General features: G+C 45.8%; 1 protein-coding gene across 1 annotated transcript in view; it reads left to right on the forward strand.

Moving 5' to 3' along the window:
- The window catches only part of LOC144891394 (sister chromatid cohesion protein PDS5 homolog A-like), a 189,640-nt gene that overhangs the window by 149,478 nt on the left and 12,551 nt on the right, over positions 1-27,611 (forward strand). Inside the window, exons 6-8 of the mRNA XM_078774905.1 lie at positions 5,501-5,705; positions 12,518-12,632; positions 17,550-17,682. Of these exons, the coding sequence (XP_078631031.1) occupies positions 5,501-5,705; positions 12,518-12,632; positions 17,550-17,682 (453 nt within the window). The remainder of the gene's footprint in view (positions 1-5,500; positions 5,706-12,517; positions 12,633-17,549; positions 17,683-27,611) is intronic.

The following is a 27,611-nucleotide window of genomic DNA, read 5'->3' on the forward strand; positions in this document are numbered from 1 at the left end:
CTCAAGTCCACCCCTTTCCAAATTTCCAGTTTTGCTTCGGTATGCACCTTGTTTACCCCGTGCATTTTGCTCCCCACATCCATTATTTGTCCAAGCTCCCTCTATTTTGTTCCTCAACCCAGGTGTTGCCCCCCCCCCCTCCTCTTTATCCTGTTATCCTTTTGTTCTGCAGGGTGCACGCAGTTCACCATCAACGTCCTGTTGCGTCCATCAGTTATGTCCTGGTCCGTTCTGTGTTCTCGCTCTCCCACGAGTCTTGACGTTGTATAAGAATAAAAAGGCACAGGACGGGGCAGGGATTATGGGGAATGTGAGATTCTGATGTAGACTGCAATGCAACAAGAAGCTCGATAATTGAGTCTGTCAAAAAAGAATAATAATAACGAGGGAGTGAGATGAGCAAGTTTAGTGAACTGCGAAAGAAAGGTTTGTTTTTGTCATTCCTTTTTAATAATAAAATATGGAGCTCTTCTTATTGTTAATGAACAATGGAAAATGTAATCTGAATTCGACTGAGATACTGGTATCCTCATTTTCTGGCGTGTGTATCTTCAAGATGATTGACTTGTAGTTTGTCTACCATCAGGATGAGTGCTTTCAGGTGCGGGAAACATTTGCAAAAAAGCTGCATAAAGCACTATACTATCTGCCATGATCTTTCTTGGGAAAACCACATTTCCAAGCTGGCCTGCAAAGCCAGTCGCCGACTGGGCATCCTCCGTCGTGCGAAGTCCTTCCTTGGCACACCTGAGCTCCTCACCACGTACAAGGCTTTCATCCGCAGCTCAATGGAATACTGCTCTCCCCTCTGGGCTGGTGCTCCTGCCTCACACCTATCCTCCGTCGTGCGAAGTCCTTCCTTGGCACACCTGAGCTCCTCACCACGTACAAGGCTTTCATCCGCAGCTCAATGGAATACTGCTCTCCCCTCTGGGCTGGTGCTCCTGCCTCACACCTAGCTCGTCTTCACGCTGTTGAAAGCAAAGCATTCAGAATCATTGGAATCTCCCGTGATGAAGCTAACTCCAAGGGCCTCTCACTCACTCACCACAGGCAGGTTGGTGGTCTTTCCGTCTTCTACCGACTCCTCTCCGGCCTTGCTCCCCCAGCTCTCTTTGTGCTCTGTCCCCCAAATATTCCTACAGGTCGCACAAGATCTGCCAGCAAGCCTCTGATGGTTAAACTGCCGAAATCTCGGCTCTCTGCTCACCTTCACTCCTTCATTCCTCTTTTCTCCCGCCTCTGGAACAAACTCCCACACTCCCTTCAATCCCACTCCTCCCTCCAGGTCTTTAAAACAGCTGTTCACCACCATCTCTTATCTTCCCCCATCCAAAACCTTGATCTTTTCTACCCCCACTAATTCACCCCAGATCCACCTTGTTTGTAATTCCAACTTCTTTCCTGGTAGTCCTGGCAGTGTCCATATGTTTTATGCCTTTCCCACCCCCTTTCCCATGCCTCCCCCCCAAAGCCCTCTCCCTCCCACAGATCTCTCGATGTCTCCATGTCTCTCGGTTCCTGCTCTAAAATGTTGTGTTTGTGTCCTTCCCCCTCTCTCTCCATCTTGTCTACCGCTCCCGATGTTATTTGTTCTATGTGTCGGTTATGTGTCGGTTTGTCGGTTTGTCTTTCTGTGTGATAAATGTTCGATCTTTCACGAGCCTCGATCTTGTATACAAAAAAATAAAAAAAATAAAAAAATGTCTGCTGCTCTTCTTCTGCTCCAATCGGTTCTTCTGATCATGTGCTTGTTAAAGTGGACATCTCACTGGCCATTCTCAGAGAGCCTCCTCAGCGCCGACGAGTCTGGCATTTCACTCAGGCCGACTGGCACGGTCTGCAAGCAGCCATCAATCAACTGGACTGGTCTCCCATCTCTAATGCCTCTGACATCAATTCTTCCTGGGAATTCTTCCAAAGCAAACTGCTCTCTCTCATGCACAGATTTATCCCATCTCGTCTTCAGTTGTCTTACCCTTCCTCCCGTCCATGGTACACTGAATCTTGTGGTGAGGCAGTTGCCCTGAAACAACTTGCCTTTGCGTCTTGGAAGGCAAATCCAACTGAAGGCAATCTCAGTTCCTTCCACCAAGCTCGAAACAAGTGTGTTTCTACCCTCAGGAGTGCCAGGAAGCACTATCTCTCCACACTCAAGATTGAACTCTCAAACCTGTCTCCTTCCTCCAAATCCTGGTGGCGTCTGGTCAAATCCGTTTCTGGGGTTTGTTCCCCCTCCATCCCCTCCCTTACCTCAAATGGCTACACAGTTGACACTGCACGTGACAAAGCCGAATGCCTCAACTCTGTGTTTGCCTCAAAATCTTGTGTCCCAAACCCATCTCTCTCTGTTCCCACCTTTCCCAGTCGAACCCAACTGCTCCTGGACTCTGTGTCCTTCTCTCCTGACAAGGTGGAGAAGTTTTTATCAAACCTCGACTCTGATTCTGCAACTGGACCAGATGGCATCAGCCCTCGGGTCCTAAAATCCTGCTCTGCCGCTCTATCTCACCCTCTCTCTGTTCTTTTCACCCTCTCTTTTGCTCAAGGTCATCTGCCAGCATCTTCGAAATCAGCAAACATTACCGCTTTACACAAAAAAGGTGCAAAAACAGATCCTTGCAACTACAGACCAATCAGCCTGCTCCCAATTATCAGCAAAGTCATGGAATCCATCATTGCTTCAGATATCAAATCCTTCCTCTTCTCCAATGGCTTGATCTCTGATCATCAATTTGGATTCAGACCAGGTCATTCTACTCTGGACATGTTGCTTCTGCTGTCTCAACAATGGATGGAGGTCGTCAATGCCAAACAGGAAATCAGAGCTGTCTCACTTGACATATCACGTGCCTTCGATACGGTCTGGCACCCAGCTCTGCTCACCAAACTCACCTCCTATGGTATTCAGGGAAATCTCCACTCATGGCTTGCGGATTTCCTCTCTGGTCATAGGCAACGTGTGGCCCTGAATGGATTTCTCTCATCTTCCCTGCCTGTTCTGGCTGGAGTTCCCCAAGGTAGTGTTCTGGGCCCTGTGCTATTTCTGGTCTTCATCAATGACCTCTCCGACTCTCTGGAAAATCCTCTCTATCTCTTTGCTGATGACTCCACTATCTGCCGCTCCATTCCTGATCCCTCAGATCGGCAGTCTGCAGCCTCCTCACTCTCTGCAGACCTGGACAAAATCACAGACTTGTCAAACAAGTGGAACATGTCTTTCAATCCTGACAAATCTCACACTCTTACAATGTCTCTCCGAAAGGACCGACTGGACAACCCTCCCATCTACTTTCTCAACAATCCTCTCCAAGAAGTTCTGTCACTCAAGCTTTTCGGTCTCACTATCTGCCATGATCTTTCTTGGGAAAACCACATTTCCAAGCTGGCCTCCAAAGCCAGTCGCCGACTGGGCATCCTCCGTTGTGCGAAGTCCTTCCTTGGCACACCTGAGCTCCTCACCACATACAAGGCTTTCATCCGCAGCTCAATGGAATACTGTTCCCCCCTCTGGGCTGGTGCTCCTGCCTCACACCTTGCTCGGCTTCACGCTGTTGAGGCCAAAGCTTTCAGAATCATTGGAATCTCCTGCGATGTAGTCAACTCCGAGGGTCTTTCACTCACTCACCGCAGGCAGGTTGGTGGTCTTTCTGTCTTCTACCGACTCCTCTCTGGCCTTGCTCCCCCAGCTCTCTCTGTGTGCTGTCCCCCCAATATTCCTTCAGGTCGCACAAGATCTGCCTACAACCTTCTTATGGTTAAACTGGCAAAGTCTAGGCTCTCTGCTCACCTTCACTCTTTCATTCCCCTTTTCTCCCGCCTCTGGAACAAACTCCTCCACTCCCTTCAATCCCACTCCTCCCTCCAGGTCTTTAAAACAGCTGTTCACCACCATCTCTTATCTTCCCCCATCGAAAACCTTGATCTTTTCTACCCCCGGTAATTCACCCCAGAGTCCTTGCAGTGTTCATATGTTTTATTCCTCTCCCACCTCCCCCCAAATCCTCCCGATGTCCCTGCTCTCAAATGTTGTGTTTGTGTCCTTCCCCCTCTCTCCCCATCTTGTCTGCCGCCCCCCTTGTTTTTTGTGTTTTGTGTGTCGGTTTGTCTTTTTGTGTGATTAATGGATTTCATATACAAAGGATTTCATAGGATTTCATAGGACACGAGGATTTCATATACGAAAAAAAAAAGAAAGTGTTATCCAATGTTCAACGATCATTGGTCATATTGCTGTTTGCATTGCAGCAGTGGCATATTGCAACATATTTGAGCTATTAAACACAGAAAAGGCACTATCCATCATTACAAACTTCATCATCTCATCCCCAGAAAGGTTATGGATAAACCTCAGGCAGTTATTAAAAACGAAGACATTATGCTTGCATATGGCCTGACCATCTCATTGCTCCAGTATCTCTTTAATTTGCGTTTCATGCAAAAGGAAAAATATTCGGTCTTGTATTCACAAGTTAACAGTTTCAATGAAAATAGTGTTTTATGTGTGCAATTCACTCATGGTATCAAACTCTGTTATTATAGCACATTTCCTTCACCAGCAGATTTGTTGCTCCTGCATCACAGACAGGTCAGTGGCCTCTCTAGATTTGACTGCCTCCTTTTTGGTCTTTCACTCTCTGCCTCTCTTGGCTCTGTCCCTCCCAGGTGTCTGCAGGGTGCACAAATCTGCCAGTAACCCTCCTTGTTAAACTCCCAAAATCCAGGATCAATGCTCACCTCCACTCTTTCATTCCATTTTTTCCTGCCTCTGGAACCAACTTCCACATTCTCTGCAATCTCGTTCTTCCCTTCTGATATTCAATACAGCTGTACACCACCATCTAATATCATCTCCTTGCCCCCTCCCCATCCAAAACCATGATCTCGTCTACCGTGGTTAACCCAATTTCCCCCTCAAGTCCACCCCTTTCCAAATTTCCAGTTTTGCTTCGGTATGCACCTTGTTTACCCCGTGCATTTTGCTCCCCACATCCATTATTTGTCCAAGCTCCCTCTATTTTGTTCCTCAACCCAGGTGTTGCCCCCCCCCCCCTCCTCTTTATCCTGTTATCCTTTTGTTCTGCAGGGTGCACGCAGTTCACCATCAACGTCCTGTTGCGTCCATCAGTTATGTCCTGGTCCGTTCTGTGTTCTCGCTCTCCCACGAGTCTTGACGTTGTATAAGAATAAAAAGGCACAGGACGGGGCAGGGATTATGGGGAATGTGAGATTCTGATGTAGACTGCAATGCAACAAGAAGCTCGATAATTGAGTCTGTCAAAAAAGAATAATAATAACGAGGGAGTGAGATGAGCAAGTTTAGTGAACTGCGAAAGAAAGGTTTGTTTTTGTCATTCCTTTTTAATAATAAAATATGGAGCTCTTCTTATTGTTAATGAACAATGGAAAATGTAATCTGAATTCGACTGAGATACTGGTATCCTCATTTTCTGGCGTGTGTATCTTCAAGATGATTGACTTGTAGTTTGTCTACCATCAGGATGAGTGCTTTCAGGTGCGGGAAACATTTGCAAAAAAGCTGCATAAAGCACTGCTCCTTCTTCGTGTGCCTCTGGAGCTGCTCGCTATCTTTTCTTTGGCAGCAAAGGATCCTGTCCTTAAGTGCTGCACACATGCACGTGTTTGTGTGAAACAGAACATCAGTACTCGACGCAGTTATATCCAGAAACATGACTTGCAAAGTGGTGAGCTTGTCCTTATTCATTACCTTTGCCACGAGGTTATGTTTTCACCCCTGGCTGTCTGTTTGTTACTTGCGAAAATCATAGATTTTCACGTGCAGTTCAGTATATTGGTTGGTTGCATGCGTTATTCTGTTTGTGTGTCTGTTTTTGGCTGTTTGTATATCAATTTGCCTACAGGTCACAATTTGAAACCAATCTTCACTAAACTTCACCAAATGGTGGAGTTGGTCATAAGGAAGAAGCCTATTGATTTTGAGGTCAAAGGTCAACAACTTCGTCAAATTAACTAAAATCCTTACCATCAGGATGAGTGCTTTCAGGTGCGGGAAACATTTGCAAAAAAGCTGCATAAAGCACTGCTCCTTCTTCGTGTGCCTCTGGAGCTGCTCGCTATTTGATTATTTTGATTATTTTGAATTATTTGATTGATTATTTTGAAATTTGAATAAAATAAAATTTTGATTATTTTATTTGAAGCAATATTTATTTGAAGCAAATACTGCATAAAGCAATAAAATCTGATTATTTTGAAATTTGAAGACGATTTGCATATCACGTCATTGAATTCAACCACCAATTATTTTCAGGTCAACATTGGCCAAAAGGTCAACATAGGCCAAAGGTCAACAATGTGTGAAATCTCTAAAATCCTCAATTTCCATCCCATGACTTGAAACTTGAAGAGTATTTGCATATCGAGTCACTGAATTCAACAATTAATTATTTTTGAGGCCTAAAGGTCAAAAGGTCAGCATAGGCCGAATTTCTAAAATCGTTCATTTTTATCCCAATGGCTTGATATTTGAAGAGGATTTACATATTTGGTCATTTAATTTAACCACCAATTATTTTTGAGGTCAAATTTGTTTTGGCGCTACCATAAGTATCGTGCTCTGAATGGCTTATTTCTTGTTTACTTTGTCTGTGAGCAGAATATCTCAAAAGGTTGTGGATGGATTCGACCAAAATTTGTGGACCTCATTTGTGGTTGTGGACCAAACCACCGTTTAGAGGCCATTTTTCCCCGCAAAGCGGGGGTTGGCCTTTTTCGGGGACCGTGGTTGTTGTTGTTTTTTTGGTCCCCTTTTTGAAGCAATGTTTTACGGCCGGATGCCCTTCCTGCCGCCAACCCTGTTTGTCGCCTTTTTACGACACACAGGGAATTACCAGTGAACTGGTACTCAATTAGCCGACCTCGGAAGGATGACAGGCTGAGTCAACCCCCCTGGCGTTAATTCAGTGATCGACCGGGATTCGAACCCAGGATCCTTGGTAATCCTAAGCTGGCACCCTAGCCGCTAAGCCAACACCAGGTTAGGTGGGCAGGTTGGACGTGCTACAAGAACGAATATATTTGGTTTTGGTGAAGATCTAAATCCGGGTCCGGATACGAGAATATTTTTAATTTTTAAAGTGATTGTTCACCATGGAGAGATGGGGATTAAAGCGATATATAGCATATTTCAAAAAAACTATATATAGGTATAGGTATGACAAAACTAGGTGGATGAGAATTGGTTAGTTGACAAGAAGCCAATTCGATGTTGGTTCAGGTCCGGATCTCGATGCAGCCTATCGGTGGAATACAAAATGTAAACTGTTCAGCCTGGCAAAGGTATATGCACTCTACCGAGTGCCATTCTGGACTTCTAGTTACCCTCGCCTGAGGAGAGGGTATTGCATTTGAGTCTGTTTGTTTGTCTGTTTGTTCGTCCACACAGAATAAATATGATTTTCTCTGCAACCGTTGGTCCGATCGACAGGACATTTTCACCATAGGTGCAACTCCACCTGTAGAATGTTTTAATGATAATTATGATGTCATAGGTCGAATTAATTTGAATTAATTGAACTAGGGCATGCCCGTACTATATATATATCTAAAATTATATCCCCCCCCTCTATTTACATGAAATGGTTTGGTCCAAAGCGAACGGCTTGCGAGTGGTGACAATCCCCCCCCTCTATTTACATGCAATGGTTCGGTCCAAAGCGAACGGCTTCCGGAGTTTGGTAAAGAAATCGCCATCGCGTACACAAACGCGCAGGAAAGCGAATGAATCGCAAATTCGTTTTTATTAGTTGTAAAACATAGTTTAACGCCAACATAGTTTGCAAACGTGAAATAAATGAATACGCTCTCAAATGTGCCATCCGAGGCAGAGTGTGCCCGCCACGTTCGGCACACGCGATCGTTCGCTGCTCTCTGATTGGTTGAATCGTTTTTTGTACATAGCTCGGTAAGTAATTGTCCGATTAATATGAAACCTTGAAAAGGCACATCCTCGGGTCCCCAGCAATATACCTGGCAAGTTTCAAGTATATCGGACCGGTAGTTGTCGAGAAACAGCGGTCACAGACAAACAAACAAACGTACAGACAGACAGACAGAGATTACTGGAATTATAGATAGATTAACGCCAGGGGGATTGACTCAGCCTGTCATCCTTCCGAGGTCGGCAAATTGAGTACCAGCTTGCTGGGATGAATGATCCCGGTGTGTACCCCGATTTAGAATAGGTACACCGTATCCCTGCGCATCGTAAGAGGCGACCAAGGGTTGGCTTCAGGAAGGGCATCCGGCCATAAAAATATTGCCTCAAACAGGGAACCATGAGCTCATGGGGCCCGCAAGGCCAACCCCCGCTCTAGCAGGGAAAATGGCCTTAAAACGATCATTCATTCATTCATATGATGTCATAGGTCACGTGGTTCGGCCGCTATCTTGAAAAAACCGAAAAACTTTGCACCTCGATATCTCCGAAAGTGCTGAATAGAAAAAAATTGAGACATGGCTCATTGTAAAGAACTCTCCATGGGAAATAAAATAGGCTAATGTTGATGTCATGGGTGCCTCCATTATGACGTTATAATTCGACAAGTACAAAACTTCATCCGATCAAGATGAAATTTCTTGAGCATAATCTAGGAATAAATGTTTAGAAAAACAATAATGATGACGTCATTGGTCACGTGGTTCTGCCGCCATATTTGTTTTAACACAAAAGCCTTAAAACCACTGAAAATACATCCTGGCAGTGGTGTAGTCTACGTGGTATGCAGGTATACGCCGTATACCCACTAGGAAAGGTCCAGGATTTCCGTATACCCACTTAAAAATGCGCGAGGATAGGTAACAACATAGTTTCGTGACGGAACTTTCACACTTTCATTCATAAAATGCGCTATATAAATAACTTTCATTCATAAAATGCACTACATGAATAAAATTTGATTTGATTTGATAAAATTCACCCCGTCTGTGTTAAGAAGCACTGACTAATGGCATTGGGGCTTCCGTGACCTGTGACCCGGATCTGACGTCACCTACCAAGAAACAACCACACAGTTGCTTAGCGGTCATTCTCGGCACGAAAATAATGTGAATCAATAAAGGAGAAAAACGAAACGGAAAGATGAAACGAAAGCACACTCAAACGACACTCTTTGAGTGTTTTCGCAAGCCTGCTCCTGAAGCTACGGCCGCTTCGGGTGACACTGACGTTACAGAAACTATAGAAAAAGAGCCAGATGAGGTTGATGCTATCCTAACGTTACGCGGTAACGTTACAGAAACTGAGCCCGATGCTATCACCCTACCTGGTAAGTGAAAGTAGCATAGTTATCATTAACATAACTGTAACAGCATGGGATTGTTGGTATATTGAATTCTATCTAGAACTAGCTAACCTCACTAACGTTAGTGTGATGGATCAATAATTGTGGGAGAAAGGGAGAGATGGCTTGTCCACCAACGAGCTGTATGTTGCTAGCTAGCTAAACAGCGCCAAGCTTAGCTGCTTCGAGCGCACTGTGAAAGCTTGGCTAGCTCCCGATGCTCAGTAGTACCCATTGTAAACAACGAGAAAAGAGAGCCAGCTCAGATATACAATAGTGTGTGTCTGTGTGTGTCTGTGTACAGTAGTCAACAGAATACAATGTTTTTATTTCTCCTAGTTTCAGATGATGATTTGGTGAGAGCTGTGTCAGAGGCTGTGTTGGCTGAGACAGATGCTGTATTCAGAACAGCATACTATCTTGCGAAGATGAACCGACCTTTCACTGACCATGACAATCTCATTGAGCTTCAGGAAAAAAATGGTGTCAACATGGGCACTAGTCTGCATTCAAGGTACAGTTCCACAAAAATTGTGGACCACATAGCGAAAGAGATGCAGAAAAAAATAGTTCACAGTATTGTGTCGTCTTCAAGCAAGTTGTCTGTCCTCATTGATGAGGCTACATCTCTCAGCCACAAATCTGCCATGATTGTCAACGTGAAAGCCTCAGTAGATGGAGCTACTCCTGAATTTGTGTTCCTGGAGCTGGTTGAGCTGGAGAGCCAAAGGGCAGAGGGTATAGAAGAAGCTCTACTGAAGTGTTTGAGACTGCAGGCTTCAGTGAAGAGTGGCTTCAAAAGAACTGGGTCTCATTTGTTTGTGATGGAGCCAGTGTCATGTTAGGCAAGAACTCTGGTGTGGCAACCAGGCTGAATGCAAGGTACCCTAACCTCTTCACATGGCACTGCATGAACCACCGTTTGGAACTGGCTGTATCTGATGCTGTGGATGAGGTTCAGGCAGTCAACCACTTCAAGGCGTTCATGGAGAAGATCCACAATCTCTACAGTTAGTCCAATAAAAATTCATGGCAGCTTCTGGAAGCAGCACAAGAAGTGGGCTCACAAGTCCTGAAAATTGGCAGAGTTTTAAGTACGCAATGGGTGGCCAGCAGCTTCCGTTCTGTAAAGGCTGTGTGGAGGTCGTATGAAGCACTCAACAGACACTTTGAAAATGCTGCGGGAGACCAAACAAGAAACAGCAAAGAGAGACAAACTTACAGAGGCCTGGCACGTCGTATGCAAAGCAAGGAATTCCTGTGTGACCTTGGACTCATGTACGATGCACTGTCTGAACTTGCAAACCTGTCTCAGCAACTCCAGGCCCATTCAATCACACTCTTGAGAGCAGACCAGTTTCTGAAGCGCACCATCAGAGTGCTGGCATCATTCAAAGACACTCCAGGAGAGAAATCAGAGGAGACACTGACAGCACAGGCTATGGGACATTTTGGATCGGTTCCCCTGGAGTCAAATGAAAAGCTCACACCAATCAATGCAAAGCAGTTCCTACAAAGTCTGATAAACAACATGGAGAAGCGCCTCTCATTTGAAGGTGAAATGCTTCATGATCTCAGCGTTCTGGATACAGACAACTGGCCATCAACACCTGGTATACGGCATGGTGAGGCACAAGTGAAACGACTGTGCAGGCGGTTCAATCTTTGTGAAGAGCAAGCAGTTAATGGTATGAGAGATTTCCTTGAGCACCCAGACAGTGAGCCTGAAAGCCTAAAACCACTCATACGATGCATGCAGACCATCCCTTGCAGCACTGCGGAGTGTGAAAGGGGCTTCAGTCTCATGAACAATGTATGCACGGACAAGAGATCCACACTGTTGTTGTCCAATGTAAGTAATTTGATGATGATCAGCATCAATGGTCCCCCTGTAAGACTTTTTGAGGCAAGGAAGTACGTCACAACATGGTTGAGAAGCCATCGCTCTGCCACGCAAGCAAGGAGGCAATGCACACCTCAGATGCCCGAGTACAACTACAAACATATTTAGAAAGCTTTGTAGACTACCAGGCTACTCACCCTCCCATTCTTACCCCACCCCAAGCACACTGCCAGCAAACCAGGTGGAACAGGAGCTGGGCTGTCTGTTAGTGTTCCATCCTTTTTCCAGAGCTTGTGGACTAACACAGTGAACCCAGTATGGATACTTTGATGATGTTAAGTGCCTTTTCAACCTTTATTTGTTAACACATTCACATAACATCTAAGCTAAATAGCTCTTAACTGGCTGAGTCTTGTTGCTAAAAAATTGAAAATAAATTGATGTTGATAACACATGACCAGTCTTTCAGAATGCTCTCAATTACGTGTAGATGCATACTGTATGCATTAGTGAGTGTGGTGGTGCTTATGGGGTGTCGCTTCAGGACGGGTGTCGCTCCGGGGCGCGTCGCTCTGGGACGGGTGACTATGAGGCTGGAAGGGAAAAATCACAGTATACCCACTACAAAAAAACTAGACTACACCACTGCATCCTGGCGAGGGTTTGCAATCTCTGATTGCTCTTTTTCCTGTTTGCAAATGTGTTTGGAAGCAATTTTGCACAGTAAAGGAGGTCACCTTAAAAATACAGCATATCCAGCTTGTGCATATAAAAATACAGCTTGTTTATCCCATGTACCCTGCTCCAGCTTTCTCTCTTCCATGGGTCTCCTGATGTCCCTGTTCCCTACTGTTGCTGTGCTTCCCTCTCTTGCCTCGTCTTATCTCCTGCTTCCTTTGTTATTTGTTATATGTGTTAGCTCCTATACGAGCCTTGACTCGACTAAAAAAAAAAATATCCCAGATTAAGGTTTATGGTGAGGCTGAGGAGCTTAAGATCCTGGATTTTGGCAATCATTTGGTTTCACAAAAAAAGAATGGGAAAATATTCCATGACAGATATAATGATAATGTGAGCCACACCTAGTTTAAGGATCAAGTTCCAAAGGTGATACCATGTTTTGATTTCTTTTTGTGCAGGGTATCTAAGATGGTGGAAAGACATTGTGCTCAGTGAAATAGTGATGCAATGTATTAAATCATATTTAATATAGCATTATTTTAATGGGAATATTGTGCACACCATCGATTGTAAAAAAATGAGAGAATCTATCATCCCTTGTTATAAAATGTGTGCCTCTGTGTGTGTGTGTCTGCTTGAGTGTTTTTGCAATCCCCATGTTCCATTACAGAGCAGCTGATGCATCTACTACCAGAGAATGTAGTACCGTACATGGTCCATCTTCTTGCCCATGACCCAGATTTTACAGACACGCAAAATCCTTGCGAGATTGACGACATCAAACGGTAAGATACAGATTCATATGTGTCATGACACCTTTCTTTAACTTAACAGGAATCATACAAATCTTTTGCATATATTTTTTTAACTGCTCACTAAAAAATACGCATTTTAGTATTTTAAAATCATTATAACTATTAAAAGTTGAGAGAACTAAACCGTTTTTCGATCTGAAAAAGCCAGAACCTACAGTATAATGCCATGGTAATAGTAGCTTTGTGCAGAGATGTTGCCTTTCATTGGAGTCCCTATACAGTCACGTGAAAAAGTAAGTACACCCCATGTAAAGTTTTGACTTTTTCAACATATTTCAACATACAGCTATTTGATCTTCATTTCAACAATATTGAAAGATAAAGGTGATATAATATAACAAATATCATGAAACATTTACATTTTGTAGTCCATTGTATAATTTAAATAAACATAAATGCAAATTTTGCATGTGGAAAAAGTAAGTACACCCTTGGCTCTAATAGGTGGTATTGCCCCCTTTGGCAGAAACAACCTCAAGTAGGCATTTCTCATAACTGTCTACCAGTCTCTGACATCGACTGGGAGAAATTTTTGCCCACTCCTCCATGCAGAATTCTTTCAGCTGTGCGATGTTTGAGGGGTTTATTGCATGCACAGATCGTTTCAAATCCCTCCACAACATCTCGATGGGATTTAGATCCGGGCTTTGACTTGGCCATTCCAGAACCCTCCATTTCTTTCTTTTCAGCCATTCCTTGGTAGATTTACTGGTATGTTTAGGGTCATTGTCATGTTGCAAGGTCCACCTTCGGTTGAGCTTCAACTTTCCGACAGATGGCCTCACATTATCCTCAAGCACCCTCTGGTACAATGAAGAATTCATAGTGGATTCTATGATGGTGAGCTGCCCAGGCCCTGATGTAGCAAAGCTGCCCCAAACCATAATATTTCCACCACCATGCTTTACAGTTGGTATCAGGTTCTTGTGGTCAAATGCTGTCTTTGGCTTTCGCCAAACATGTCTTCTGGTACTGTGGCCAAATAGCTTTACCTTTGACTCATCTGTCCAGAGCACATTGTTCCAGAAGTGCTGGTCTTTGCCTGTCCCTGGCCTGGGACATACGTTCATTGGCAAAATTAGTCTTGCCCTGATGTTCTTTCTGGACAGCAAAGGTTTTCTCCTGGCACACCTCCCATGTAGATCAAAATTGTGCAGCCTCTTTCTAATGGTAGACTCGTGCATTTTGACATCAACAGTGGCAAGAGCTACCTGTAGGTCCCGTGATGACATTGTGGGGTTCTTAGAGACTTCTTTCAGCATCTTGCGGTCTGCTCTCGGGCTGAACTTGCTGGGGCGGCCTGGACTGAACAAGTTCGCAGTTGTTTGGAATCTTCTCCACTTGTAGATGATCTTCCGGACAGTCGAATGATTGATTTCAATTTGTTTGGAGATCTTTTTAAATCCCTTCCCAGACTTGTAGGCATCTATAACCTTCTTTCTGAAGGCCTCACAGAGCTCTTTTGATCTCGGCATGGTGACGCCGCACACTTCAACAACAAAGAGCAAACCAAACTAAATGTCTGAGGTTTAAATAAGACAGGTTCCTCCAAGATCTTCTCTAACGATGTTCTAATCATTTGCACCTGAGCTGGTGCACCTGATTCAAATTTTAGGTATTTGAAGTAGTGATAAATGTGGGGGTGTACTTACTTTTTCCACATGCGAAATTTGCATTTATGTTTATTTAAATTATACAATGGACTACAAAATGTAAATGTTTCATGATATTTGTTATATTATATCACCTTTATCTTTCAATATTGTTGAAATGAAGATCAAATAGCTGTGTGTTGAAATATGTTGAAAAAGTCAAAACTTTACATGGGGTGTACTTACTTTTTCACGTGACTGTATATACAGAGTCGCAACAACTTGCAATTAGAAGCCATTTTTTTTCCAAAGAGCACGGCTTGCCGAACCTGTTCCCATTGTGTGTGAAGCATAATGTCTGTTTTCTCATCAAACTGTCTTTCTCTGTGCTAATAAGGGAGATTATACTACGTAATGATTTATTTCGTTTTTCCACCATGTCAGAATAAGCATACAGACAGGATTGATTTAACCTTAAAACATATCGAAGAAACCGTGGCAAAATGAAGTGTAATGACCTGGTAAAGGATCACACTGATGAGTGCCTAATTTGAGGTGTACAGAGTGAATTAGTACAAGAGGCACTGAAGTAGTGACAGAATGCAGAAATTTTTAAAAAGTGGAAGAAGGAAAGTGAAAGAGAGAATTTGAGGCAGGCACACTATTCAAGCTGGATCTGCACACCATCAAGAGAGTAGAGAATCAGAAAAGAACAATCATTAATGAAAAAAAATAGGAACAGCTTGAGAAGATTGATTGATTGAGTGCTCTGCTTAAAGGAAGATCTTTGGCTGCTTGACAAAGGTGATACTAGGTGGTTTGCCATTGTCTGCACAAAAATTAGTCAGGGCAGGAATTTGTAATTTGTTCAGGATGCCAGGGATGACTTGCCTACTCTTGGCAAAGGACACCATGAGATATTTCACATACACCAAATGAATGAATGAATGAATGAATGATCGTTTTAAGGCCATTTTCCCCGCTAGAGCGGGGGTTAGCCTTGCGGGCACCATGACAATCATGGTTCCCTGGTTGAGGCAATGTTTTTATGGCCGGATGCCCTTCCTGACGCCAACCCTTGGTCACGCTCTCACGATGCGCAGGGATACGGTGTACCTATTCTAACCTGGGGTACACTTTGACATACACCAAATAATGATAGCAAATGTGACACCCAGCTTAACGGCCATCCGAGGGACGGCACACACACTGATTGGTCACCCTGCCTGTGAAGCACCGGCATGACAGTATGTCTATCTATCCTTGTCTCGTGTGGTATGATTATCACTGTGGCTCTTGCACTTTATCAAACTTCCCTTGAATCCAAGATGCCATTGAGATTATTTTTTTAGTTAATTACTCAGTTTAATGCAACATAATATATGTCCACACAGTAAATTTATAGACTAGGCGAATTTTTCAGATATGGGTGTTGTTGTAGTGTATGAGGCATTTTTGAGGAAAAGTTGATAAACACACTTTTTAACTCTTTTAAGGTACGCTGAATCTAAATATGCTGTTTACCAGGCCGGCGATCGACTCATTCACCCTGAAAAATGCAATACAAAACACATACGCAAGTCGTGGAAAGAAAATATTCACATGGAGCACAGATCTATGAAACAATAAACACAGCTGATTATTACTAATATTATTATTGCTATTATTATTATATTGTCTAATTATATTAATATATATTGCATTTAAGGTCAGAATGGAGTCGTTAATGCAACTGAAAATGACCAGCAGCTGGTGTGTAGCATATGAAGACTGCATTATATGCCAGCAGAGTTAATCAGACAAACTTTTTGAAGCCACAGAAAAAGGACTATGGTCTCTTCGCGATGCAACATAGCTGCTGAAGGGAGGTATCACCCAAATCGCTACGAGCAGTTCTTGCGAACGACAACTAAAACGAAGGAAGAAGCACAGAACACCGACCTACCAATGATCTGGCTGACCAAGGAGTTGGAATATGCTGCCCGTCAAGGCCACGTACTAGAACTTTCAGAAGTGTGGAATCGCTACTGTGAACTCGCCATTGAAACTGGAGTGAATTTTCCACAATCTTTTGTCAGCCGTCGAATGACATTTGAAGAACGGCTTTCCACACACATCAGAGATGTACATGACTTCATCGTACTACATGACCAAGCTCCAGGTGATAGAAAAACTGGCTTGCTACCGAACAAATTTTCCCATGTACCTATCTCCAAAATGACAAGCCAGAATGACGATTAGATAATCTCTCCAGTTCCACATTTTAAGGCAAAAGTTGAGGAGTTCTTGTCGATGGTTTACATAGCACTGAAATTACGATCCTGAAAATTACTGAAAATACGGGTACTTAGTAAACCATCTCATCGAGGTCTGTCTGTCCACGAGGAAGATGCAATATCACGTGTACCAGAGAGCCTGTATATCTTCATACGTCTTCTTATTGGTGGACAAGAAGTTTTTGAACACTTGTCCTCGTCAGGTACAGATGATGCTGATGAACTATTACCAGAAGAAGAGGACACTGAAACGCCAAACGAAAGTACTGATGACTTTGATTCTGAAGTACAGTCTCGCGTTCTTAGTGTGTGTCAATATTTAGTGTATATCACTTCTGGAGTTAAGAAGTGGACTCCAAAATATATTGGCCTTGCTAGCACTTTACACCAGGCAACACGCTCGAAGCAACTGGTACAGTTATTTCATAAGATGGGGCATACACTAAGTTATAGAGATGTCTTGAGGATAGACACTTCTTTAGCCGAAGTTACACTGAGAAACATGGATGAAACAAATGGTGCTGTAATCAAGAGGACTATGAATTGCTGAAAATAGTTTGAAAATGATGTTTGGCAGCCATCTTGGATAGAAAATGAACCTTATCCGATCAACACGAAACTTCACAAACGTGATCCCCTACCCATACATATGCAGAGTGTACATTTTCTTAAGGTCATATGTCATATGTCATGTGGTATGGCAGCCATATTAGCTTGAAAGCCGATATTTAAAAAAAATCCCCTCTCTGAAACCGCTTCACCGATTGATGTGAAACCTCTCATGGCTGGTGAAAATGTGATACTTGAAAACAGCTGAAGGGATTTAAATCAAACTTGTTTCTTTTTAAGACAGTGAACGAGGGAATCTACCCGTTGTGGGACTATGCAAAGTCATATTGGTGACACAGTCGCATTGCTCTTGTTGTTGATTGATTGGGTTGTCTTGAGGTGGGGACTGAAGCTCGTGGCCATTGATCATGTTAATTGGTTAAACGCCATTGTGCATTTCCCATCTTCAGGTGCCTGTGGCTTGTGCTGGAGGTTCTTTTATCTCGAGATGAAAACAGCAGCCATGCCTATATGCTGAAAGCACTGGAGAATATGAAGAGGATGAATGATGCTCAAAATATTGGGGAAAAGGATCAAAACAAGGTGGGGAAGGATTTGTATGCTGCGGTTCATCCTTTCTTAAATTAATTTAACAAGAAACTAAACTCAGTTTTCAAAAGATAAAAATGACTGTCTTTACAATGTTTAATTTTTAATCCATATTATTTATTGAAAAAAATACACCATTAAGCAAAAAAAAATGCAATTTAGTGACCTTACCAATCATTTTAGAGCTAGCCATATGTTTTTTTTGTGGGTCCATGATTGGCTGTGAGATGTCACCTGCTTCATTCATTAATGTTCCATGTTTCCACATTATCCGATATATTTGTACACAAGTCACATGGAGGATAAGGACATTAGAAAATCCCAAAGCAATTTTACCTGAATTGCAAGGAGTTTTCAGTTGACAAATTAACAGAGTATATGGGATTTGAACCTGTGACCCCAGCATTATGAGCCAATGATTCAGATTTAAATGCTGAACAGGCAAACCTGAACCAATTTTTTTGTTTTGTTCGATTTGAAACCCTGACTGAATTTTTGTATATATGCTGCAAGCATGGATAGGTTTGCATATGTATATATGCTGTATATATGCTGTATATATGCTGCAAGCATGGATAGGTTTGCATGCTTTATAATGAGATCTGTGATTCCTGCCACCAACATTATAAAACATTTTATTTCATTGTCAGTTCTTTGGCCCCTTCACATTGGTTCTAGTGCTTGAAATATTTTAAGATAAATTATGTCTTTGTGTTTTGTTAAACTGTACACATTGGTTCATATGTAGAATAACACAGGCAAAGAGCTAGGATATTAAAAGTTTTGTGGGGAGGATGGCTGGATAAATCAGTGTTGGGGTGATGATCATAGTGGGTAATAATGGGGATGGGGTGTGGATAAATATATTTAAACATCAATTTCCAGAGAATAACACCCAACATTGCGTTATCACCTTAGTTAATATCTATATTATAAAAGTAGCCGTGTCTGTCTGTCTGTTTGTCATGTTATAACTTGAGAACGGATTGATAGATTTCAATAAATCCAACTACGGTGGATTCGGGTAAATCCCTGGAGTGTTTGTGATCCCCCCCCCCCCCCCCAAAAAAAATGTAATTTTTTTTATGGTAACATGGATTTTTCGGCTACATTCGTTACATTATATTCGGGTAACTTTCACACAGGTAACATGGTTACATTCGGGTAACTCCCATGTCAAAACTGCAAATGCCAACACGTTACGTTGGTTATCCCTGCACGGAGAGCAGGATCTCCCAGGAATCCTTCCATCCCTCCCCTCCCTCCCCTCGCCCCCTCCCCCCCCCCCCCTCCCCCATAGATTTGCCATCGCAGCAAAGATTGGTATTTCCGTCAGCGGAGCGACGGGTCTTATATTCTAGTACCATATAAAACACAATTTGTGTTTGTACATTTGTATGTCCACTTTCATATGTACGATTTGAGTAGGGTTTTAAAGGCCAACCTTTCAACACGACTGTATGTTTACTACAGTGAAAAGACCCCGAAGATCGAAAAGACCCCAAAAACCTTGAAAACCCTTAAAGATCCTCATGACCCTTAAATACCAAAAAGACCCTGAGGATCCAAAAGATGAATTAGACCCTGAGGTCCCAAAAGACCCAAGGACCCAAAATACACAAAATAACCCAAGGACGCAAAAGGCACAAAAGACCCAAATGACCCAAAAATCCCCGACCAGGACCCAAAACACTCATTTGGACCCTGAGGACCCAAAATACACAGAGGACCTAAAAGACACAAAATAACCCAAAGACACAGAAGACCCCTCGGACCCAAAAGCCCCAAAAGTCCCTGAGGACCCAAAATACCACGAGGACTCAAAATAAGAGATTGTTCTTGTTGTGGAAAACCAATCAGGTCCACACAACTTTAGTCCAATGGTTGGTTTAATTGCATTTAGATCATCACATCATCCTGTAAAGTAGAAATACACAATAAGTATACGATGCGACATCTCATGGGTCCATTCATATCATTCAATGCAAGCAAGCTGGATATTCTATACAGGCGTACCGTTAGCGAGGCTACCGATGTAACATGTCACAGGAGAAGTCTCTGGAGCACCGTTCGCAGCAGCGGGTCTTATAGTCACGCCCCTAGCGGTGTCAACGTGCAGCGAGCATCACCCCGGGTTCAGTACGAATACGATTTCACTACATTCTCCCCCCGTCAGAATTATACGGCCGCGCGGCTAAAAGCGAGTGAGCGTCAGCACGAATAGGGTGCGGAATATCAGTCGACCCAACCGTATCGGGCCGGGCGGCGAATTTCTCTGCCAGCACGCGTCCGAAATTCCCCGGGTACGGCATCGCGTATCCCTGTGTCCCCGGCGTCAGAGGCGCCAACAGGGTCGGGTGACGAAGGGGGTAACTCCAAGTCGTCGGGCCCAGGTAGTCTCGGCGAGGGGAGGGTCGGTAGACTTTCGGCGATGGGAGCGTCGGGAGAGGCCATAGACTCATAGATGGGTTCGATCGGTTCGTCCGATTCCCTACTTAGGTCGTCGACCCCGCAAGGGGCAAGGTGACGGACGGAGACAGTAGTCTCACGGCCATCAGCCGTCATCACACGAGCATGCTCAGGATTAGCCTGGAGAATCTGCACTTTGTCCACAAGGGGGTCGTACTTGCTCGCGCGAACCGCCCGTTTAAGGTAGGCCGGCCCGGGCCCAGCGAGCCAACTGGGCAAAGACCGTATACACCCCGAGCTCCTGGGGTGGTGGAAAAGTCGCTCGTGGGGAGTTTGGTTGGTTGCCGTACTCAGGAGAGCCCTGATCGAGTTCAACGCCGCAGGTAGCGACCAAGCCCATTTATCGAGGCCCCGGCCGAGGGTCCGGAGGTGGAGCATGACGGCCCTCCAGATAATCCCGTTGAAGCGTTCGATCTGCCCATTAGCCTGGGGTCTGTACGGCGTGGTGTAACTAGACGCAATGTTATTTTGGAGCAGATAGCCGCGCACCTCCTGAGACAAGAAGACCGCACCCCGGTCGGTATGGACATAGGCCGGGTAACCGAACATTGAGAACAAGTTCTGTAAGCATCGCATCACCGTGGCAGCAGTCATGTCCGCGCACGTATAAGCAAAGGGGAATCGCGAGTACTCATCAACGATAGTGAGCAGATAGCGAGAGCCGCTCGACACCGGCAATGGGCCCTTGAAATCCATCGCCAAGCGTTCCCACGGGCGTGTAGCCTTCACCAGAGTCCCCATGGGAGGGTTATAGAAACGCGGTTTGATTTCCGCGCAGATAGCGCAGTCGCGACAGATACGGCGGATATCGTCAATCGAGTATGGGAGATTCCCACTCCGCACAAAATGAGCGAAACGCGTTACACCGGGATGGCCCGCAGTGGCATGCAGCACCCGTAGGCCCTCCAAAGAGGTGATACCAGCACATGTAGCCGGTCGTGATAAGGCATCGGCGGCCTGGTTATCCTTCCCCGGGCGATATTTGATGGTGTAACAGAAGTCGGCGAGTTCGATACGCCAGCGAGTGATTTTCTCGTTCTTAATGCGCTGGGCGTGTAAGGTGTCGTACATGAACGCAACGCTTTGCTGGTCCGTGATGATTTGGAAGCTCCGCCCGAGTAGGTACGGGCGCCATCGCCGAATAGACTCGACGATCGCATATGCTTCCTTTTCACCGGACGAGTGCCTCCGCTCAGCGGTGGTAAGAGTCCGTGAAAAGAAAGCCACGGGACGCCCCCCTTGGGAGAGGGTCGCCGCGATGGCCTGATCCGAGGCGTCACTTTCGAGGACGAACGAGCCGCTCTCGTCGATTGTCGCCACGGCGGCTCGGGCGATGTCGGTCTTAAGGCCTTCAAAGGCCGTCAATGCGGCCGAACTCAGGGGGAAGGTGTCGCAGGCCACAAGGGGGCGAAGTTTCGCGGAGAAACTTTTCACCCATTTGGAGTAATGGGCGAACAGCCCAAGGGCGCGCTTCAGGGACGCCCGATCGCAGGGAGGGGCCATGTCGAGCAAAGGTCGCAGACGCTCCTTATCCGGAGCGACAGAGCCATGGGTCACGGTGTACCCCAGAAGATCTATCGTGCGTAGGGAGTATTGGCACTTATCCTCGTTCATAGTTAAGTGATACCGCTGCGCGACCTCGAGGAAGCGCTTCAGATTAGCATCATGGTGCCCTTGGTCATATCCACAAACCGTAAGATTATCGAGGTAGACGAAAACATCGGTTAAGTGCTCCCGCGCAACGAGGTCATCCATGGCCCTCTGGAAACAAGCGACCCCGTTCGTTACCCCAAAAGGCAATCGCGTAAATTGGTACAACCGCTGCCCCGACTCAAATGCGGTATAGATACGATCCGCCCTAGAGATAGGGATCTGGTGGTACGCACTACGGAGGTCGAGAGTGCTATAGACCGAATACTGGGACACCTGTTGCACTAGCGCGTCCATCCCCGGAAGGGGGTAGGCATCCAGCTGTGTAAAGTGGTTAATCGTTTGGGAATAGTCGATTACCATGCGTCTGCGATGGGCCTCGCTGCGCACCACCAAGACCTGGGCGCGCCACGGCGACCTACTAGGTTCTATGATGCCGTCTTTCAAGAGCTGAGCCGTTTCGTCCGCAATGAATTGCATGTCAGCGCGAGAGTAGCGTCGTGATTTTACCGCGACAGGGGTGCAGTCGGAGGTTAGATTGGGGAACAGCGAAAGCGGCTGGACGTCCATTTGCGCTAGGGCGCACACCGCAAGCGCGTCGTCCGCCCCCACAACAAGAGTGTCAGGCCCACCAAACTCCATTACCAGACGTCCATGCAGCTTAAGAAAATCGTGTCCTAACAGAATATCAGCACATAATGCGGGTAAAACCATAAGGTGTACATCAGGGAAAACCCGTCCCTTTAGCACGAGTTTCAATCGGCAATCCCCCTTCGTGCTGAGCCGAAGCCCCTGGGAAGCCATGAAGATTCGTCTCGTAGACCGCCAGATCCGCCATCCATGCCTGAGCACAAGTCGCTGGTCGATAAAACTATCCGTAGATCCTGTATCCACCAAGGCCCGAACACAATGGCCTTCAACCATGAGGGGAATAAGGGCTTGAGCCAGGCCAGACGAGGCTGCTGGGAGCGGGACTGAGCCCCCCGAATGGGTCGGACCAGCCTCGCGGGTGGATCCTACGCCAGCAGCAGTTTTGCGGTCGTGGCCGGAGTCTGCGTTGACCATGGGGAATCCATTATCGTCATCAGAGGGCTTTCCCCAGCATTCCGGTGTTTCGCGATTCAAAATCTGACAATTCTGACGAGAAAAGGCCTCCGTAGTATTTGAAATCGCCTTTTGACACTTTTGGCAGAAAAAGGCTTCCGTAGTATCCGAAATCGTCTTTTGACATTTTTGGCAGCAAAAGGCCTCTGTAGTATTGGAAAGCTCCCTTATCTCCTTTGTCGGGGCGTGGGCCGCTGTTAGCTCGTGGATGACTCGAGGAGAACGTTCCGCTGGGGCTTGGCGAGGTTTCAAAGCCCCTTGCGTGGCCCGGAGTTTGGCCAAGGACACGGCCTTTGTGCCCGATGGAGAATGAGACGGTGGTGGCTGTCCGGTGACGCCCGCCAAGGACGTCTGAGCGCCCAGGGGTCCGCAGAGAGGGGCCCTCCCCTTCGAAGTCGGGTAAGGCGCCGGGTGTCGGGCTCTCGCGGGCTCCGCAATGAGCCCATTCAAGGTCGCTGCGCCCGCGCGACTGCGACTGCGCGAGTCAATGAGCCGCGAGCCGCGAGCCGCGTGCCGTTTTCCTGCACACTTTCGCGTAATGTCCCTTTAACGAGCACAAATGGCATATAGCGTCTCGTGCCGGACACACGACCCGGGCATGACGTGGCCCCCCACAGAAAAAGCATGCGGCCCCGCGCAAGGCCTTGGGTCTGGTCGTAACGGCAGCCGTCAGGGCTGGGTCTTCCTCCGGAGCATCCCGGAGTTCAGCGAGCGGATCCGCGTCCTCGGCGGTAGCACTCTCCGGCCGGGCGTGTAGTGTGGTGCCCGCCAAAAGGCGCGTGCGATCATAGGCGTTCGATTGCATCCGCGCTTCGGTGTATACTGTCGCTTGCTCGAGCGCCGTAGCGAAGGTCAGGTCGGTCTTCTCCAAGAGTTTGAGCCTTAGTTCCTGGGAGGAGACCCCTGCAATGAAGGCATCTAAAAGACGATCATCCTGAGCCTGCGCGGGAGTCCGTGGCTCCCTGACGCTGTCCAGCAAAAGCTGCCGGAGCTCCTGGGCGTAGTGGTCCATCGCCTCGTTGGGTTGCTGGCGTCGCGTTTGCAACAAATAGCGTGCGTACACCGGGCTTTTTTCCTTTATGTATAGCCGTTTGAGCTCGGCGATGGAGAGGTCGTACGTCGCGCATTGAGCGATAGCGTTGTACACCCGGTAGTCGATTTTTGCATGGAGAATTGCTAGCTTCGCGGCAGCCGTCGGTGCGGTCTCAGGCTCATCAAAAAGATTCTGCAATTGTCTGAGCCAGTGCTTCAGCTGCAAGCCACCATCCGCGGCTTGCGGGTCGGCGTTGAAGATGGACACCGTCAGCGTCTTGTTGCCAGCCATGGATCTTAAATGCAATTAAGTGTTGTGGAAAACCAATCAGGTCCACACAACTTTAGTCCAATGGTTGGTTTAATTGCATTTAGATCATCACATCATCCTGTAAAGTAGAAATACACAATAAGTATACGATGCGACATCTCATGGGTCCATTCATCTATCTATAATTCCAGTAATCTCTGTGTGTATGTTTGTATGTTTGTATGTTTGTATGTTTGTTTGTATGTCTGTATGTCTGTGACCGCTGTTTCTCGACAACCACGGGTCCGATATACTTTAAACTTGCCAGGTATATTGCTGGGGACCCGAGGATGTGCCTTTTCAAGGTTTCATATTAATCGGAGAAGTAGTTACCGAGCTATGTCCAAAAAACGATTCAACCAATCAGAGAGCAGCGAGCTATCACGTGTGCCGAACGTGGCGAACGGACTCTGCCTCGGACGGCACATTTGAGAGCGTATTCATTTATTTCACGTTGGAAAACTATGTTGCCGTTAAACTATGTTTTAAAACTAATTAAAACTAATTTGCGATTCATCGTAACTGCGATTTGCGACCTTCCGGACAGTGAAGACTGCACTTCCGGCAGCCAATCACAGAACGCGTTATTGCGTAGGCGTGGCCGATGTGAGAGCGAGCCGAGCCGAGCGCGTGCGCCATTACGGTTCGTAATTCGATTTCTTCCGGAGAAAATAATAATTTCTCGATTTCTTATGCGCATTATTTCTCCCAATTCAGTCAGAGCGAAGGGCGGAAGCGAAGAGCGTTGTTTTTTTTGTTTACGGGCGTACGGGCGGGGTAGAGCGTACGGGTAGCGTTATTTTTTTTTTTTGGCAAGGAACGGGCACCCACGTACGGGCATGCCCTAGTATCATTCAATGCAAGCAAGCTGGATATTCTATACAGGCGTACCGTTAGCGAGGCTACCGATGTAACATGTCACAGGAGAAGTCTCTGGAGCACCGTTCGCAGCAGCGGGTCTTATAGTCACGCCCCTAGCGGTGTCAACGTGCAGTGAGCATCACCCCGGGTTCAGTACGAATACGATTTCACTACAGTTCTCTTCTTTTGGAATTGTGGATGGTGACTTGCAAACCGAGATTCAAGGGCGGTGTACAGAAGCGGATTTTTCACAATAACAATAAATACAAGATGCAGGGAGGTGAAATTCACTGCACATGATGTGCAACACGCACAGAGTAAAACGAGTGTTCATTTACATCTGTGACGTCTTATTTATTAGACATCTGTGCGATGTGAAGTTAGGATGAGGCTTCACATCTTGGCACGCTCATGAGGCTATACCGGCGAAACAAAACGTCCCAGAAGATAAATAAAATTGGGTCACATTTGCACGTTTTAAAATAACGATTTTTTTTGCTACGAAACATCACATCTTCCAGTCTCCTTGAATATTTTGACTACAATAACTCCAACCCGTAGTTTTGACGGGCTTTTATACTAGTTTAAAATAAACAGGCATTTTATCACAAGAGTAGTTTATGGTAAACCAAATTTGTTCCATAAATAAAGCAGGAACAATATTTTCGCCTTTTTAGTTTTTCATACATTTACAAAACCAACAAAGCGAAGACTGTACAATAAGCTCTTCAAAATTTCAATAAGCAATCTTATTGCAACTTGAAAATGCACACATGCTCCCACATGAAAATGCACACGTGTTCCCACACAGGATTATGATAACAGCCTAGGGTATGAGGTCCAGCAGGTCAACAAGTGCAGCCCTGCTGATTGATGACCTGAGTATCCCAAACTAATCAAGATGGTACTAGCTCTTCCAGGCAGGCAGCGGCTCAGAAATTAGTTTCAGCTAAGTAGTTTGAATGTAGGGCCAATTGGGGGGTGGGGAGGAGAGGGGTTGAGGTGGTGGAGATGATACAGAGAAGGAGATTGGAAGTACTGTGTGTACAGGAGACCAGATGGAAAGGGGACATGGTGAGGAGATTGGTAGGAGGATAAAAGCTGTTTCACAGATGTGGGGATAGAAGGAGTAATGGAATAGGAATAATAGTATCGGAAGAGATCAGCAAGTAGGTGGTCAGAGTGGAAAGGTGGGAGGGATGGATAGTTATGGCATTGGTGGTTATACAGAGGCAAATGGTGTGTGTTATGTCGGTATATGGGCCACAAACAGGTAACTCTAGGACGGAGAAGCAGGAATTCAGGGACACACTGGAGAGGATGGTGGGAATAGTTGAGATGGAGGTGATGCTGTGCATTGCGGGAAACTTTAACGCGCATGTCGGAGTAGCTGAGCTGGGTGAAGAGGAATGGGTTGGTAATTTTGGTTGGAGAATGAGGAATAATAGAGAGGGTCAAGAGCTGGTGGCGAGGAATGGAATGGCCATAGCTGGTTCATTCTTTCAAAAGTGGGAAAGCCACAAGATTACCTTCAGGAGTGGACAGCACAGAACAGAACTGGATTTGGTGGTGATAAGGAAGTGACAGTTGTGGAGGGTTAAGGGTTGGAAGGCAGCGGCGGGAGAGCATGTTACCTCCCGGCATGCACAAGCCTGTGGTGTTGGTGGTGAGGATGAAGAAAAGGAGGGATGCTAAGAGCAGAGGTTGCAAGGTTATTGGGTCGGGAAGTGTTGGGGAAACATTGACGCAGAATACAAGAAGAGGGTGAGGGCCAGGTATGAGCAACTTAGTGAAGAAGTGGAAGGTTTGGAGGAGTGGAAGAAGTATGGAGTGGTATTTAGGGGAATTGCAGAAGTGTTGTGTGGAAGTATGTCAGGAAAGGGTGCATCAAGGGATAGAAACCAGGTATGGTGGACAGAGGAGGTAGCAGTCAACTGATGGCCCAGCCAGCTGAGCGTAGCCCCCCTCCATAGCTCGGTGAGCGCTCTAGTAGTCTGGAAGGACACGTCAAACCCACAAGCAAGGGACATCATTGAGAAGAAGTCTTCAGCCTTAAAACCCAAACCCCCAACAAAACATTCTTTTTAAAATCTCGCTGGCCAGGACAGTAAATTCTAATGCATAATAAAGTGTGCATAGTTGTGACACAGGTTATTTAGTCCACCAGCTCCGATCCTCAAATCTGAAGACAGATTTCAATTATATATACAGCCGGACCGCACTATTCGCGGTTCCGCGAGTCACGGAATTCCGCGTATTCACGGTCGATACATTGTGACCTGCTTCTCTATCCGTGGCCCTATGTCCTGTGTATTCATGGTTTTTCACAGGCATAAATAATTTTTTCACTAGCCACGAGCATGACACAGTTATAAAACCTATCTTTCACCAGCCACGCACGAAGCAGCTGGACATGCGCAAAAAAACATCGACGAGCAGCGAGCATGACTTGCTCTCTACATGCACTGTGCTTTGCATTTTCACTGCTTTTTTTAAT

Source organism: Myxine glutinosa, chromosome 1 (assembly GCF_964187855.1).
Source record: "Myxine glutinosa chromosome 1, kmMyxGlut1.1, whole genome shotgun sequence".
NCBI classification, from domain to species: domain Eukaryota; kingdom Metazoa; phylum Chordata; class Myxini; order Myxiniformes; family Myxinidae; genus Myxine; species Myxine glutinosa.